At 45.4% G+C, this 15,864-nt stretch overlaps 1 protein-coding gene across 8 annotated transcripts in view; it reads right to left on the reverse strand.

Annotated features, from left to right (window-relative positions):
* map4k3b (mitogen-activated protein kinase kinase kinase kinase 3b) overlaps window positions 1–4,023 on the reverse strand; it is a 105,411-nt gene extending 101,388 nt beyond the window's left edge. For all 8 annotated transcript variants that reach the window (XM_061231825.1, XM_061231827.1, XM_061231822.1 and 5 more), the window contains exon 1: window positions 3,785–4,023. In XM_061231825.1, coding sequence (XP_061087809.1) covers window positions 3,785–3,880 — 96 coding nt within the window. In that variant the 5' untranslated portion in view covers window positions 3,881–4,023. The remainder of the gene's footprint in view (window positions 1–3,784) is intronic.
* Window positions 4,024–15,864: the final 11,841 nt, after the last annotated feature.

The following is a 15,864-nucleotide window of genomic DNA, read 5'->3' on the forward strand; positions in this document are numbered from 1 at the left end:
AAAACAGTGGCGATAAGTATGTAATAAGTGTGTCTGCGGGCCCAAGAGGGGTAAATCTGTGACTCAGGAGTGCCATACGAGTGCTCGCGAGTCCAACGGCCGCACTGCCAAAAGCGGAAGTTAACCAAACCCCCCCCCCAGAAAGCGGAAGGGAAAGCTGGGTTCAGCGAAGCATAGACTGAAGAATGTAATCTTCCTCTCAGCATTTGACACTGGATAGAGGCCTAGCACTTCAGCCAATCAGGCACTGTAATTCACACAGGCAATACTCCCCTCCATTACCAAAAAAGCCAAATCTCATGTGCTTCTACTTAAAAGCAAAAAAAAAACCCCCAGAAAACCCAGGCAAACAAAAATATTTGAACATGAATATTCCACGAGTGAGTTGGCAGCGTCAAAACCAGCTCAGTGGTCGCAATAAAACAGAGAAACTTTATTTTGTATTTTGGGTAATGTTTCTAGGGAGACAAAATTGGGCTAAAAAAAAAAAGTAAATCAATTTAAGACTGACGTAAACATGCTTCGGCTCAGGATGAACTCCACGTGAACTTCTCTTTTTTAAACCTAAGCGGCACATTTTCATCACAAAACGCACAAACGGTGTCTGGGAATGTAATGAGGGAACATCGCGCTCCCCTGAAAGTGGCTGTCATCCCCTCTGACGGAGGCTGACAGCACAGAATTACCAGCGGAGTCAGCCGTTCCCCCGTAGGCGGGCGTGTCCCGGAGAGGACGGGTCTCAAACGCTCCTCTTTGCCGTAGTTTCTGCAGCTGTCAGAGACTAAGCCGACTCTGAACACCGTGTGCTCCCGGCGGCACGCTGGCACGCAAAACACAAATAAAACTTCACTTTTCCCAGCTGTAGAAAAGTCCCCATTTCTAATCTACGCAAGCAGCGGAAAACAAAAAAACTGTGACAACGACCAGACACAAAGAATCCTCAGAAGTATGTTTTTTGTTTTTTTATCCCAATATGACGGGAAACAAAAGGCCATAAACAGGACTAAACAGAGAAGCATGAGCACCTTTAATTATCACACACACCCCCCTTCCCGAAAAAAAACAATAACAGAGGGCAGAAGGAAACCAAACAATTGGGCTGAAACAGGATGAAGTCCACAGCCGTTTGTTCACTGTCCAAGCGCAAAGGGGTGGCGGGCTGACACCCTGACAGCAGCCAGAGTCCCGACACTTCCTCTGTGAGCACGGGTTCGAGGGGTGACCCTCCCGTTCATCCCCAGCACCGCCAACAGGACGGCCCTTGTGAGATCCCAAAAAAACAGGGTTCTCTTACCGTACTGGTTCTCGCTCCCCTTGAAGAAGAGGTGGTAAGTCCAAGGGCAGCTTGTAGCCAAGTGGCTAAGTTGCTTGACTTGGTTGCCAGACAGTTGGTGGTTCAAACCCCAGTGTAACACACAATAAGATCTGTGCAGCTGTTGGGCCGTTGAGCAAGGCACTTTCCCCCTGGAGCAATGTGGGGTTTTGGCCCCTGCTTGGTCAAATCAATCATAATTTGCCTAAATAAATCCACCGACATCCATTTATACACACCTGTACAGTACAACACACATTTGCACTCCCAAAATCTACTGGACTCTAACCCCATCATACAACAACATACCCATGCACTGTGCACTACTGAAATGCACTTTATAAACTCATGTCACATATTACTGTTATTGTTTTGTTTTACTTGTTTATTTGCCCTGTATGCTTGTCTGCCTGCAAATGTGTCACATGCTTCTGGAGTATATGTAATATCATGTCATAAATGTGAGCTCTCCAGCTACACTGGAACAAATTCCCCCAGCTCACTGTGTGGTAATACAAGCAATTGAATCTAATTGAATTGAATTCAATAAAAGCAATTGAATTGAATTAATTCACTTTGGGAAAGCCTCAGCAAAAATAACTGTAATGTAATAGGTCAGAACATAACAGTCCTGCTATGTGTTTCTTCCACCCATTAGCTTCTATCACCTATGAGTTCGACCTCCTGGCTGAAGAACTGTGCTAATTTGCCAAATCCAGGTGACTAACAAAATACGGGAGAGGACTTTTACTTTCTGAACCCGGATTGTCCACCTCTGCCTCAGGCCGAAGCTCCAAAATCTGCAGGTTATTTCTGGGCCTGCAGGGTCTCAGCTTCTGCATGACATGCTGATGCAAATCACACTACAGAACGCTGGTAAGCTCCCACCCGTCATGTAAAAACTGCAGGCCTGAAACCAGGTATCTCGAACTCGAAACTAACGCAAACTCTGCAAGTCTGCTGGAGATCTGCGGGCTACAAGTGTCCCAGAAATCTATTGCACTGGAGGGGGAAATTCACATTGCACGTACGGACCAAATATCAAGTCGTGCCATTTCCTAACTCCTACCATTGAAAAGTTTCCTCTCTGGCTACGTTTAAGACGGCCGGAAAAGTCTCGAAGTTTATAAACACTTAAAAAGAGTCCCGTACACAGAGTATACAGTGAGCCAGAATTGAGAACGTCGGTGCTGTTTCTAACTCAGTTCAGCAACACTGAAGTAAATCTATTCTTCAGACTTCCCAACTTTCCGTCATGATCAAAGAGAGCAGCAAAGAGAGCGACGTTCAATTAAGTTTCAAACATCTCAGGCATCCATTTATTGATTTAAATGTACGATACAATATTGTTACTTATTGCAATGCATTTTATATTTGTCAAAGCTGGTTCATCAAGTTGTAGCGGTCCACTGTCGACGTCCAAGCACTCGTGAGTTTATCAGACGTTTGTCTGCACTGATTACGGAATCTATTTCTGAAGCTGGAGATCTATTAGCGGCTGTGGGGGGAAACAAACTGTATTGCCATTTGTAAAAAACCTGATACAGGCAGGAAATGGTTTATTTACACAAAATGCTGAAAAGCTGCCAAAGTCCAGTTTTGGTTCACGAACGTATAAAAGCCAACCAATTCCCATAGCTATAATGCAATGGCATTTAAAGCCAATCGCCTATATTGTGTCTGTAAGGAGTAAAAATGTAGCGCGCCGTATCTAATCCTCAAGCAAACTGCAACGGGGACTGTCCTGTGTCCAAGCTGGCGACAAGCCCGAGTTTCCGACGGCAATAACAAGCTGCTTATGGACTGTTTTCACGTGTCAGGACGTGCTGGTTCGGGTACAACTTGCAACATATTTTCAGTCAATATCAAAATGTACTAAACACACGATTAAGAGCTAACTTAATCTTTTAGCTGCATATAAAGCCAGATTTGCGCATTTATTTTGTTTTGCTTACATCCCGGTATAAAATGTAAACGGGGCCTGGTGTGTTATTGCCATCCACTTTTCCTTTAAGACCATAAAAGCATTAGAGAGGATACAGCTGCTAGCAGCAGGAACGTAGCTAGATGGCAAGCTGGCTCTTAGCTAACATGTAACAAAGCCTAGCTGACTACATAGCTGCGTAACGTTAGCAACATTGTGGACAATTAACCACGTCACACAGAAGGACTCTACTATGCTTTGCACAACTGTGTCTGCTGTTGTCATCCATGACTGTTGGTAATGGTTTATTTGTGAATACAGTACTCTATCGCCGCCCAGCCTGTCCAGTTTGAGTGTTAGCTAGCTAGCATAACCATTTTGCTCCAAGTAACAAGCTCGCCAGGCTATGTCACGCCATTCGGACAGTTGAAGCGCTTTATTTGGGCTTTTAGACCATTGGTTCCGTTTATAGTGTTTGTGGATATTTCTGCATGCTTACTTTGCTTCTGTGAAGCCACAAACGCTCAAGAATACAGGGCTCTATTTACCTTGTAGACATCTCCGTAGGTCCCGCTTCCAATCCTTTGAATCAGCTCGAAATCCTCCTGTGGATTACGCCGTGAGAGGTCGAAACTGGAATTCATCGTTAGAATCCCGGTTTCCGAATCCAGTCGACGCTTTTGTGTGGGCACGGCTTACGCTAATAAGAAGAAACAAACAAATAAACATACAACGTCAGGGGGGAAAAAAAAAATCTCTGCCTGACTTCAGTGTAACTTTAACATGGCTTCCACTGCGCAACACGCGTGCGCCGTGGCGCTCCGAGAGGAGAGAATGCCTGGAATGAGAAGAGTCTGGGTCAGACGGGAGGAAAAAGTGGACGGGCACAGCAATTAAACTAGTTACACTGGTCAGGAAAACTTCATCGAAAAACAGAGATGAAGGAGAAGAAAGAAAAAACAATAGCCTACATCACCCAATCTCAAATTTAGTAATCGCATTATACAGCCTATACACTTAGCTCCGGGATGGTTTTGCGTTGTTTATTGAAATTATAAGCCTATGCCATAGTAAACTGGATTTTTGAAGACAGGATACATTTTGTGCATACTCGCACCGTTTTATATTCGTCTAGCTGTACAGTTGACTATGAATTGCATTTACATGCGAGTGACCCTTGATTCGGATCATGCTACATACATCATGCCACAACCTAGTATTTAGGTCAAACATGGTGCGTTTATCCCTTTGTTTTTTTTGCACATGAGAGAGTTCGTCGAACCTTGAGAAACAATAGGAGGATACAGTAAGCGGCACTGCTTGAATAGTCCCGATCCCCGAGGCATCTCCTCACAAGGGCGAACAGGTGTTTTCCTTGTTCCCGTACAGATTTAGGTTAAAACTCCCCGTTGGATTCTGTTTGGCTGGCTAAGGGTATAGACCGTCTGGGCTGAAATTCCAGTTATCCCTGGCCTAGATTTGGGCATATTCCAGTAATCTGTTGACACTTGGGTGACGTATTGGCTGTATTTCCGTAGGTCACGTAGCCCACTGCCCACATGCGGGGGAAAACAGGGTCAAATTACCTGAACCAAAAGGAGGAGGCACTGGGTTAAGATGCTTTGGACATAATACAAGTGTGACAAAACCATGTTGCAGTGAAAACATTTTCAGAAATGTATTTTATTTCATTTTGATTGAATGCTTAAATAGCTAAGATAAATAGCCTACTGTAGTGAGCTCGGGGAAGCCGAAATGTAATATCCTCGTTACAGGGATGAGGACGCAGGGTCTCAGGTTAAAGGTTAGAGGTTAAAGGATACAAGATACAACAATAACGAACATAAGATCAATCGGTAACGGGCTTGTTCGGATAGCCTACCTATAATAAAGCTCCAGGCCATGCATTATAACCACATCATAATTATGAGGATGCGTAACCGGGCGGACAAATAATTACCACATTTAGTTCACTAACCAACGGTAAAGCGCAGCACCTAAATCCTATTAAAGCGTGCAGTGATCCTGCAAGACTGGGTCACCCAGCTGGGCGAGGACAAGCCTTCGAGACTTCTGCCACCCGCTGTGAGACGCGCGTTAAGAATCAGCCCTTTTTAAGTGTGCCGGGCTAAGCCCAGTTTGCCCGAAAAGACAGCAGAGTGGATACCTGTCCCCTTACATAATCACGTGCAAGAGACATGCACTGTCGGCTTTATTGGCTTGCATTCGCATTGCATTTATTTATTTATTTAATAAATAAATAATTTATTAAATAATAATAATAATTATTTTTTTTTTCAAAAACTGCGCACTTGAAAATTTAGTTTTTATTGAAAAGTGTATTTCTGTGGACATTGATACTGATCGGAGCGGGGGGAGGATCTTTCGGCTGAGTATTATTCTTCTGAGGGGTGTGAATGTGGCACTAGTTTACACAAACCGACGCCCACTTGTGCGATATGCAACCCGGGCACGAAACGCCGTGTGGGGATTACGTCACACATACCAAGCCTGTATTTGATGGCAGAGTTCCATGCGGTTTTTTTTTTGCATGCCTCGCTAATGAATACTGTGATATAATTTACTAAGATGACGCTGTTGCGATTCACATGATACGAAAATGAAAGGTGATTTGCAAGGATGTTCCCAGCTAACATTTTTTTGTTCCCAGAACGTTCAGTATATTTTTGTTTTCTGGGAGAACGTTTGTATGTAACGTTTCTTAACGTTCTCACGCCGTTGCAGTGACGTTATATGAACCATACTGTAGGTTACCTGAACATGTTATTTTTGGGGGCAACTGGGGAACTGTTACGTTCTAAAAACGTAACAAAAAAGAAAAAAAATTCTTATGTCACATGTTTCTAGAACGTCACAGGAACGTTATTTTTGTAACGATACAGTGCAACGTTCTTGGAACCTAAAGATAACGTTACTGAACGTTCTAAGAACGTTTCCGTTAGCTGGGTCGCCTTTTCATTCGTCCTGGATACGGATAACAGGCGGACACTACTCACTACACACTACTCACTGCACGTCGTCATCTAGTTGCTGGTGTTTGAGCGCTGTTTCTTTTCCGATGGTAATGTAATTTGCTGGAGGAGAGGACTTACTTAGATGCTTACTAATCTAAACAACGGTAGCACCAGACTGCTTTTGCTTTTAAAACGGCAATAAAACACAAATGGGTTGTCTGCGGTTTGCTCATCCGCGTATGTTCTTTCTCCTATCCATTCCCGATTAAATTCGGAACCAGTAGACGTAATTGCTTTGTGATTTATTGGGCCAGTTTCCCAGACACATAGTAGTACGCTTAGTCCTGGACTAAATAGAGTTTCCGTATGGATAATCTGCATTCGAAATAGTCCAAGACGAGGCTTTATCTGTGTCTGCGAAACTGGCCCTTCGTGTATAAATGCAGGACTTGAGTCAGTTCAACAATAAATCAGTGGTATCACGGGCGACTGGACAAAAATCGCAAATGAGTCAAAACAAAGCATCTGTGTGCGGTTCAACAAGATACAGTTTAATAAATCATTTGCCTTCTGTCAGCGAGCGGGAGCAGAGCGCAGACGAATGAGTTTTTCTCCATTTTAATTTCGCGTCTGCTTTGGTAAAATCTGAATCCCATGTCATGTGGTAGGCCAACCATCGGCTGTTGCCGGAAAGCCTTTATCTCTTGATGACTAATTAACATTCATGATTAAAACAACCCCCACGGGGGGCTTGTTCTGCTTCCACACACTAATGACGTACGTTGTCAGAGCCTTCGCTTGTTGGCCAACCAAACGCTTTTCCTGAACTATCCATCCATTATCTTAACCCGCTTATCCTGAACAGGGTCGCCGGGGGGCTGGAGCCTATCCCAGCATACATTGGGCGAAAGGCAGTAATACACCCTGGACAGGTCGCCAGTCTATCGCACACACACCATTTACTCACACACTCATACCCACGGTCAATTTAGACTCTCCAATCAGCCTAACCTGCATGTCTTTGGACTGTGGGAGGAAACCGGAGTACCCAGAGGAAATGCACGCAGACATGAGGAGAACATGCAAACTCCGCACAGAGAGGCCCCGGTCGACCGGGATTCGAACCCAGAACCTCCTTGCTGTGAGGCGGCAGTGCTACGCACTGCACCACCCATACCGCCCTTTTCCTGAACTATGGCTGTATTTTTTATTTACGGAAAACAAATACATTCTGTAAACATTTTGCAGGGAACACCCTCAGCCAGACTCAGAGAGCCAGGCCGACCAGGATGAAGGCACTAGCTAAATGGCAGACCCTCCAACGGAGGCCCAGGCCATCCAGCAGTGAGTGTCAGGGCTCTGGACTGAAGAACCGCTCGCAGACTCCATGATGAAGTGAAATGGCAGCCTTTAATGCTGAATGGACAGATAAGGCAGGCAGGAGCCGAGAGCAGGCAAACAGGTACAGCGGGGATAAATACGTTTGTAGTCCTTTTCTATTGACCAAACATACAAGTTGAATGTGCAAAATTGGCAGTGTGCAGCTCTGTGCGTGTGTGCTGTACAGTGCCCCCCCCCTTGCTGATTTTCCTCTATTATAAGGGCGGCCTGTAGCGTAGTGGTTAAGGTAAAATGACTGGGACACGCAAGGTCGGTGGTTCTAATCCCGGTGTAGCCACAGTAAGATCCGCACAGCCGTCCGGGCCCTTGAGCAAGGCCCTTAACCCTGCATTGCTCCAGGGGAGGATTGTCTCCTGCTTAGTCTAATCAGCTGTACGTCGCTCTGGATAAGAGCGTCTGCCAAATGGCAAAAATGTAATGTAATTATTACATATTTGTCACACTGGATGGTTTCAGATCTTTAGATAAAAATGTCATATTTGACAAAGTGAACCTGAGTAAACAGAAAACACATTTTTGAAAATATTATTTCATTTATTTAATGAAAAGAGTTTTCAGGCACCCATATCACCCCTGTTAAAAAGTAATTACCCCCCTTAAACTTGATAACTGGTTGCACCACCTCCAGCGAGCATAATTGCAACCAAAGGCGTCTTATAATTTGATGTCAGTCATGCACATTGCTGGCAAAGAATATTAGCCCACTCTTCTTTGCAGAACCGCTTTAAGTCAGACACATTTGTAGGGCTTCAAGCATGAACTGCTTGTTTCAGGTCCTGCCACAGCATCTGTATCGGGGTTCAAGTTGGCACTGTACTTACTATAGCCATCTTCTGGATGAGACATTAAATAGAGGTCCTGACTCAGTAGGGCGTTCCCTAGTTTCTGCCCAAATTTCCAATCTGGCTCTTTCAAACTGCCACCTACTCATCCCCTGATTTAATTGTCAAAAACATTGTTCTCTCCTTCTCCACTTCAGCCGGTGTGTGGTGAGCATTCTGGCACAAAATGGCAGCCGTGCATCACCCAGGTGGGTGCTACTCATTGGTGGTGGTTGAGGCAAGTTTCCTCCTCATCACTGTAAAGCGCTTTGCACGTCCAGAAAAGTGCTATATAAATCCAACGATCTACCTATCTATATGCTATGTGTGTACTATAATCCAAATGCAGTCCCACCCTCTGTGTTTGTCAGGTCAAAACTGCAGAAGAGAAAATAGTTCTCAGTTACTGAGATACTGGGCTAAATAAAGGAAATAAATACACACATAGACACATAAACAATGGCCACCATTTATGGCTGTGGGATCAAACGTTGATGTTTTGCACAGTAACCTGAGCATGGATGCAGAATTTATGACATAACTGTGGGAATCCAGCTTGCCATATATAGGATGGGTAGTTGGGCGAAAAATAAGGATGATTCATTTTGGATACTGCGTGTATTGGATAGGCGGTTCGTTTAGCATTTAAACAATATTATTGTTTATGTAATTGCACCTTACACATACGTTGAACCAGAGCTACCTTCCATCTGTGTACGGCATGCGCTATAGTTGTGGGATCTCGGCTTACACAGTCACCTCTCCCGACCTGAGAACATCGCTGCAGTTATCCCTGCCTTTGGGGGTGGAGTGAGCAGTCCGCTTGCCAGCCAAAATAATACAATGACATATTGTATGGCTCACACATACTGTGTGACTAAGTGATGAGTCATAAGGGTGGCATCACCAGCTTTCTAATAGCACGCTGCGGCTTTGTTTATGCGGCTGGTTTCTTTGCAGTCTATTAAAACAGCGCCGGTCCTTGGTCCACCATGCCCTGAGTTTACCTAACCTGAGCTAAGAAAGGTTAATGGCCTGACCTGCTTGGACTGCTACAATGCACTGTATACCTCGTCGGGAGACCTCCTGGGAAAATTAAGTTGCTGCCGGAAGAGGTCTTGGCGAGCCAATCGGGAGGAGCTCTTTCCTCTTCATTAACCCTTTGAAGGGTGGGGGGTTTTTTTTGGACAGTTTTTTGTAACGGTGGTGTTTTGTAAAATAACCTGAGCATGGGTCATTATTTAATTATTTAACTGTATGAAAGACGGCAAGAAAATGTGAAAATATGAAATATGACCTAACACAAAAATATGAAGTGCAACCACTGCATTACACCTCAGGGACTGATTTGCCATTGGATCTAAAAGCATCTTTTTCTTTTTTCTACTTCGCATATTTGGATAGAGCCCCACAGTAGAGCCCTGGGATGGGACCTGTCACTGTTGCGTCCCTGTCAAGAGACACCCCCAAAACGAGTCTGCAGTTTCTACATCATCATTCATCAATACGCACAAAGTCAAGTTCACAAATAAGCGGAAGGGCAATTTATATTTAACAGCCGCCTCTCCGCGTGAAAAAAGGAAACGCCGTTGATGTATAAACTATTGTCATCGTCCACACGACTTAATTCCTACACTTTCATATATTCTGGGCGTGCATCCAGACTCTAGTCTAATAATGGGCGATTATTAGACCGGGCGTAGATGCGGAATTTCCGAAGCTGCCGGAGTTTAAACTCCACCAAAGAGAGAGGGGATTCCAACGAGGCTGAGGGCTCAGGACTCGTAATCGAGTGCCGTTCGACTGCAGCAGATCGCGTTCCCGTACGCTACTTATCCGCTTGCGGCGTCTCGTTTCCTGGGGTGACTTTACGCTGATGCTCATCCATCACCGGCGCTCGGCAGGGCACCCCGAATGCGCGACCGGGACTGGCGGCTGAGAAATTGAAGGAACGGCACTCGTGTCTCAAGAGTGTAATCGTCAATAATCCTCTGGACCGGTGTCAAGGACATGAGCTAGCCACTGAGTCATCGAACGAAATTCAGATGAACCATTAGGATATTAGGCACCGTTTGCATGAATCACGCTACATAGGCAGTTTTAGTATTCGTGCACATTAACATTATGGTTTATTATTGGCATGTCTATTAAGGCGATTGTCTTCTCTCTCTCTGTTTTTACCATCTGAATTGTATTTTGTTTTATCTTTCATTTAATATTTTATTGTTACATTTGTCATTTTAAATTTGTTTTAATTAAAATATCTTTGATGATGACTTATCTCTGTAAGCACTATCTAATTTTTGTTTAGGTAAGTGCTATCTAAATAAAGATGTATTATTGTATTATAAAAGTATTCTTGGAATTTTTTTTACATTTAATTACAGAGCGACGTGCAATGAAGTGCATACTCTTAACCAGGGAAGTGCTGAAAACCCTAGAGGGAAGTACAGCTTCAAATGCTAGAAGTGAGCACCGAGATAACCACTTGAACCCTTGTAGAAGAACACATTGACCAAGAAGCAGTTTCAACAAATATAACACTAACAATAATAAAAACAAGAATACATAAGTGCGATAATTGCAAAAGAGACCACACGCGGCTAATTAGAAATGACAGGGAGGTAGGGAGGAGAAAGGGGAGCTTTCAGTCTGCGCTGAAGGTGGTCAGAGCCTCTGCTGTTTCTGACCTCTACGGGGAGGTCGTTCCACCGCCGTGGGGCCAGAGCAGACAGCAGTCGTGACGGGGAAGTGCAGGTGTGAAGAAGGGAGGTCCCCCAGGCGTCCTGAACTATGGGAGCAGAACGGAGAGGCCTGGCAGGTGTGTAGGGTCTGATGAGCTTTCCTCGTGTCATTGTGAAGGCACTGTAGCTTTCATCGTTTAAATGCTGTTGCTCAAGCCCGAAACAATAATAATGCAAATATAGGTATTATTATTATTTTTTTTATACATTTATTTCAGATTTTTCAATTTTTCTCACAATTTGGTAGTCAATTGTACCCCATCTAGTCCAATTAGAGTTAGCTGGGGGATACACCGCCCACACCCCGTTCCTTGGCGGCCCGAAGGAGAGTCTTCTACAAGCCATCTCGTCTCATAGCTCGTGACCGTGATTCCACGGCGCCCGGGGTGCTGTTATGCACGGCAATCCGCTAACCCCGCCAAGTCCCTCCCTCTGGATCAGCGATCCGCTAACCCCGCCAAGTCCCTCCCTCTGGATCAGCGATCCGCTAACCCCGCCAAGTCCCTCCCTCTGGAGCAGCGAGCCAATTATGCTGCTCCACGAGACCTGGCCAAACTTGACTTTTAATATATATATTTTTAAGTGAAATCAAAGGGACACATTGGGTACTTGGGACAAAAGGGGCAGGAACTGGGGCATCTGGAGCCACACCCTCTGCACATGCCTGGCAGGGAACATGGAATATATCATTATTTCAATTTGCTCAACAACGTGCAGGTATTTGACAGGTGTTTAGGAGGTTTGAAGGTGTTTAAAGTGATGCAGTAGTTCTGCAGCTTTAACATACTGATGCCTTAGTTTTGATGAAGTGTCACCTAACCCCTAAATACTCTTGACGAGCTGGTCGGCGCCTTGCCTGGCAGCCAATCGCCGTCGTTGTGTGAGTGTGTGTATGAATGGGTGAATGAGAATGGTAAATGGAAAATGGCAGGCTTATATATAGCGCCTTTATCCAAAGCGCTGTACAATTGATGCTTCTCATTCACCCATTCATACACACACTCACACACCGACGGCGATTGGCTGCCATGCAAGGCCCCGACCAGCTCGTCAGGAGCATTTGGGGGTTAGGTGTCTTGCTCAGGGACACTTCGACACAGCCCGGGCGGGGGATCGAACCGGCAACCCTCTGACTGCCAGACGACTGCTCTTACTGCCTGAGCCATGTCGCTGTACATCAATTGTACAGCGCTTTGGATAAAGGCGCTATATAAATGCCAACCATTTACCATGAATAGGAGTAGGTCTGGGCAGAACCCTGGGGTGTATCCTCCTTTGCTTCTCTCCTGTCCTCCTCCTATTCTGAAGCATGGGGGGGAGAGGAGATGAGTGGGGGATACACTCTCAGAAATAAAGGTATGAAAATGCTTGTCGCTGGGGCGGTACCCCATAGGGACATACAATTGTAGCCCTAGCCAGCCATATAGAATCAATTTGCTTGGAATAACGTTAGATACTAATTCGTACCCAAAGAGAACATCGCTGCACTTTCAGGGGTAGATTTGGGACAGATTTTGATCTACGAAGAACCCCAATGTACCTCCACTGTCCGTGTATTTCCGAGAGTGCAGGAGAGATGCGTTTTTCTCCGGTGCTGGGGACTCACCCCGGGTGCACCGCGTGTTTTTCCCGGCTCCGGGAATCTGAGCCGTTGAGCTCCTAGAGCCGGCGGAAAGCTCCGCGGATTAGCCTGCGCTACCCTGCAGTCCTCCAGCCGTCTCCCGTGTCCCCGCTGACACGTCCTGTAAGGCAGAGCCCCCCCCCCCAGGGGCTCCACATTCATCACACAATAGCTGCCACAGACACAGGAAGTGGTCATTCATCAGCAGAACCCTGCCGGAGGGTTTCCCAATTAGGAAGCCCCCCCCCCCCCTCCTCACCCCTCCAGTGCATTCTGGGTGAGGCAGGGAGCAGTGACTGAGCAAAAAAAATGAGCTTGTCACCTTGCCTCTGTGCATACCCGACGCGACTCGATGACACCTACTGTCAAAATTCATTACGCATTATAATATATAATGTATTCATCTACTGCTGAGAGGCTGTCCCAGGCCAGTATCAGTGTCATAACACTCTTGTCCTAATGCCTGGTTATTAATCTCTAATAAATTTTGTGCTTTTTGGGGAAGGACAGCGATGAGTGTGAGTAAATAAGTGAAGAGGGCAGCAGGATTCGGGCTGACGCGGACCAGAGTATCTCCTGTGAAATTCATCCTGGCAGAGCTCTGCGCGATGGCCTGGGTTTGACAGACAGCTGCATTCAGCGGTTTTAATGAGACATTCGCCTCTGCATGTTTCCTCTCAAGAGCTACTTACAAAAGTGCATTCAAAACAGCAATAATAATAATTATAATAATAAGAAAAATGATAGTAATAATAATATAGAAAATGATAATAAAAACAGACTACAAATGTCAAAAAGATCCACCCATCCATTACCTAACCCACTTATACCTGGTCAGGGTTATGGGGAGGGTGCTGGAGCCTATCCCAGCATGCATTGGGCCAGAGGCAGGAATACACCCTGGACAGATCAACAGGCAGGTAAAAACAAAAGATGAAAATAATGTTGATAAATGATAATAACTGACGAGAAATAGGAACAGGAAAAAGGAATAAGAACCGTACATGACTGGGACCCGGGAGGTCGGTGGTTCGATCCCCGGTGTAGCCACAATAAGATCTGCACAGCTGTTGGGCCCTTGAGCAAAGGCCCTTAACCCCGCATTGCTCCGGGGGGTTGTCCCCTACTTAGTCTAACCAACTGTAAGTAATTTGGATAACAGTGTCAGCTAAATGACATGTAATGTAATGTAAACAATACAAGAAATGACGCAAGGAGAAGACATAATAAAAAAACACCATTCGGTTTAAAAACAGGAAACAATAACACCGCAACATTAAAAGCCGTCTCAGGAACGTAGGGTAGGCTTGCTCTCCGCGTATTGTTTATGCCTTTCTAAATATAATCTCGAGGCATATAAAGAACAGGCTGCCTCTCCTCTTTGTTTTCAGGGTTCACGGGGCCTGTGCCAGATTATCAGCGTAACAAACAGTAGCAGCCATTACACGAGGGGTGAGTGAAGGGGGGGTGGCATCTGTTCCCCAATTTCATGCCAACTTCTGCGTTTAATGCTTTAAGCTGCTCCGAGGTCTATGAGCTCCAGGCTGGGGCAGGGCTTGATCTGGTGCTGGAAATCAGGCCAACCCAGGACCATGGACGCTGAATCACGAAGCAGGATTACTGAGTTAGCTGGATAACTACACTGAGGAAAACCCACAAAGCAGGGCTACTGAGTTAGCTGGATAAGTGCACTGAGTAAAACTCACAAAGCAGGATTACTGAGTTAGCTGGATAACTACACTGAGGAAAACCCACAAAGCAGGGCTACTGAGTTAGCTGGATAACTGCACTGAGTAAAACTCACGAAGCAGGATTACTGAGTTAGCTGGATAACTGCACAGAGTAAAACTCATGAAGCAGGATTACTGAGTTAGCTGGATAAGTGCACTGAGTAAAACCCACAAAGCAGGATCACTGAGTTAGCTGGATAACTGCACTGAGTAAACCCCACAAAGCAGGATTTGTACTTTAAACACTTCTCAGTTGGGTGGGAACCTATAGGTATATAAAATTGTACCCCTAGCCTGCAACAAATCATTCATTCCTATACCTTTTTTGCTTGTTAAAGGTACTTAATAGCGCCCAAGTAGAACATTATCATACTTTCAGGTACATTTGGGAGAAATTTGCACACTAAAGAACAAAAATGTACCACCACTGTAGCTTTATTTCTGAGAGTGCGCGCACACCAACCCTCCGGGAACAGAACTGCCCACCTTTGTGTTTCGCAAACCTGTGATAAAAAATTACGTGCCATCGCCATCGCAGGTGCAAGACATAGAGAGAGAGGGAGAGAGAGAGAGAGAGAGAGAGAGAGGGGAAACTCTGGGCCGGACTGAGAGTCAGCCTTCCCAGCATCCCCTGCAGCTGTGGAGCGAGACCCGGTCAGCGCAGATTGATCACTGCAGACCTGAGATTACTGCACACAGGGTGCACACATTAATCACCGTCATCTATTATTTATATGCGTTTGCTCTGCTTGTTTTATGGAAGCCGGTTTCCCGGGGTAGATAGGCACCTACAGCCTGTGCACCTTCCTGAATCACACGCTGGCTTCTGCCTTCAACTACATCATTTGCAGATAAAAAATGTATCGGTGAGCCCGTGGATGTCTGCCGAAGACTATTGTTGTGTTTCTTATGTTAACCGTGGTCTAATCCAGTGGTTCTCAACTCGGGAGGGGACACGGGAGGGGGGGACACAGGAAGCAGTCAGGGGCCTTGAGGAATTTATCGAAAGCTTCAATCGCAAAACATCACCGGGAAGGAATGCGTAGTTGCCGAGGGAGACCGAGGTTGAAGGGCGTCCTGGGGGCAAAGAGGTCGAGAGCCACTGGGCTAATCTATGTGGGAACTAGCATTATCTACTCAGCTATTTGGCTAAGTGAGTCACTGCAAGTGGTCACAGCAAAAACCTGCATACACACCAGACCGTCAGAGGTGGAATGTCTGATACTCTGTCACTGGGTCCTGCCAGGCCACTATTCTGCTACAAAAACAACAACAACAACAACAACAACAACAACAACAATAATAATAATAATAATAATAATAATATTCATCTTCA

The sequence above is a fragment of the Conger conger genome, chromosome 2 (genome assembly GCF_963514075.1).
Source record: "Conger conger chromosome 2, fConCon1.1, whole genome shotgun sequence".
Classification (NCBI taxonomy): domain Eukaryota; kingdom Metazoa; phylum Chordata; class Actinopteri; order Anguilliformes; family Congridae; genus Conger; species Conger conger.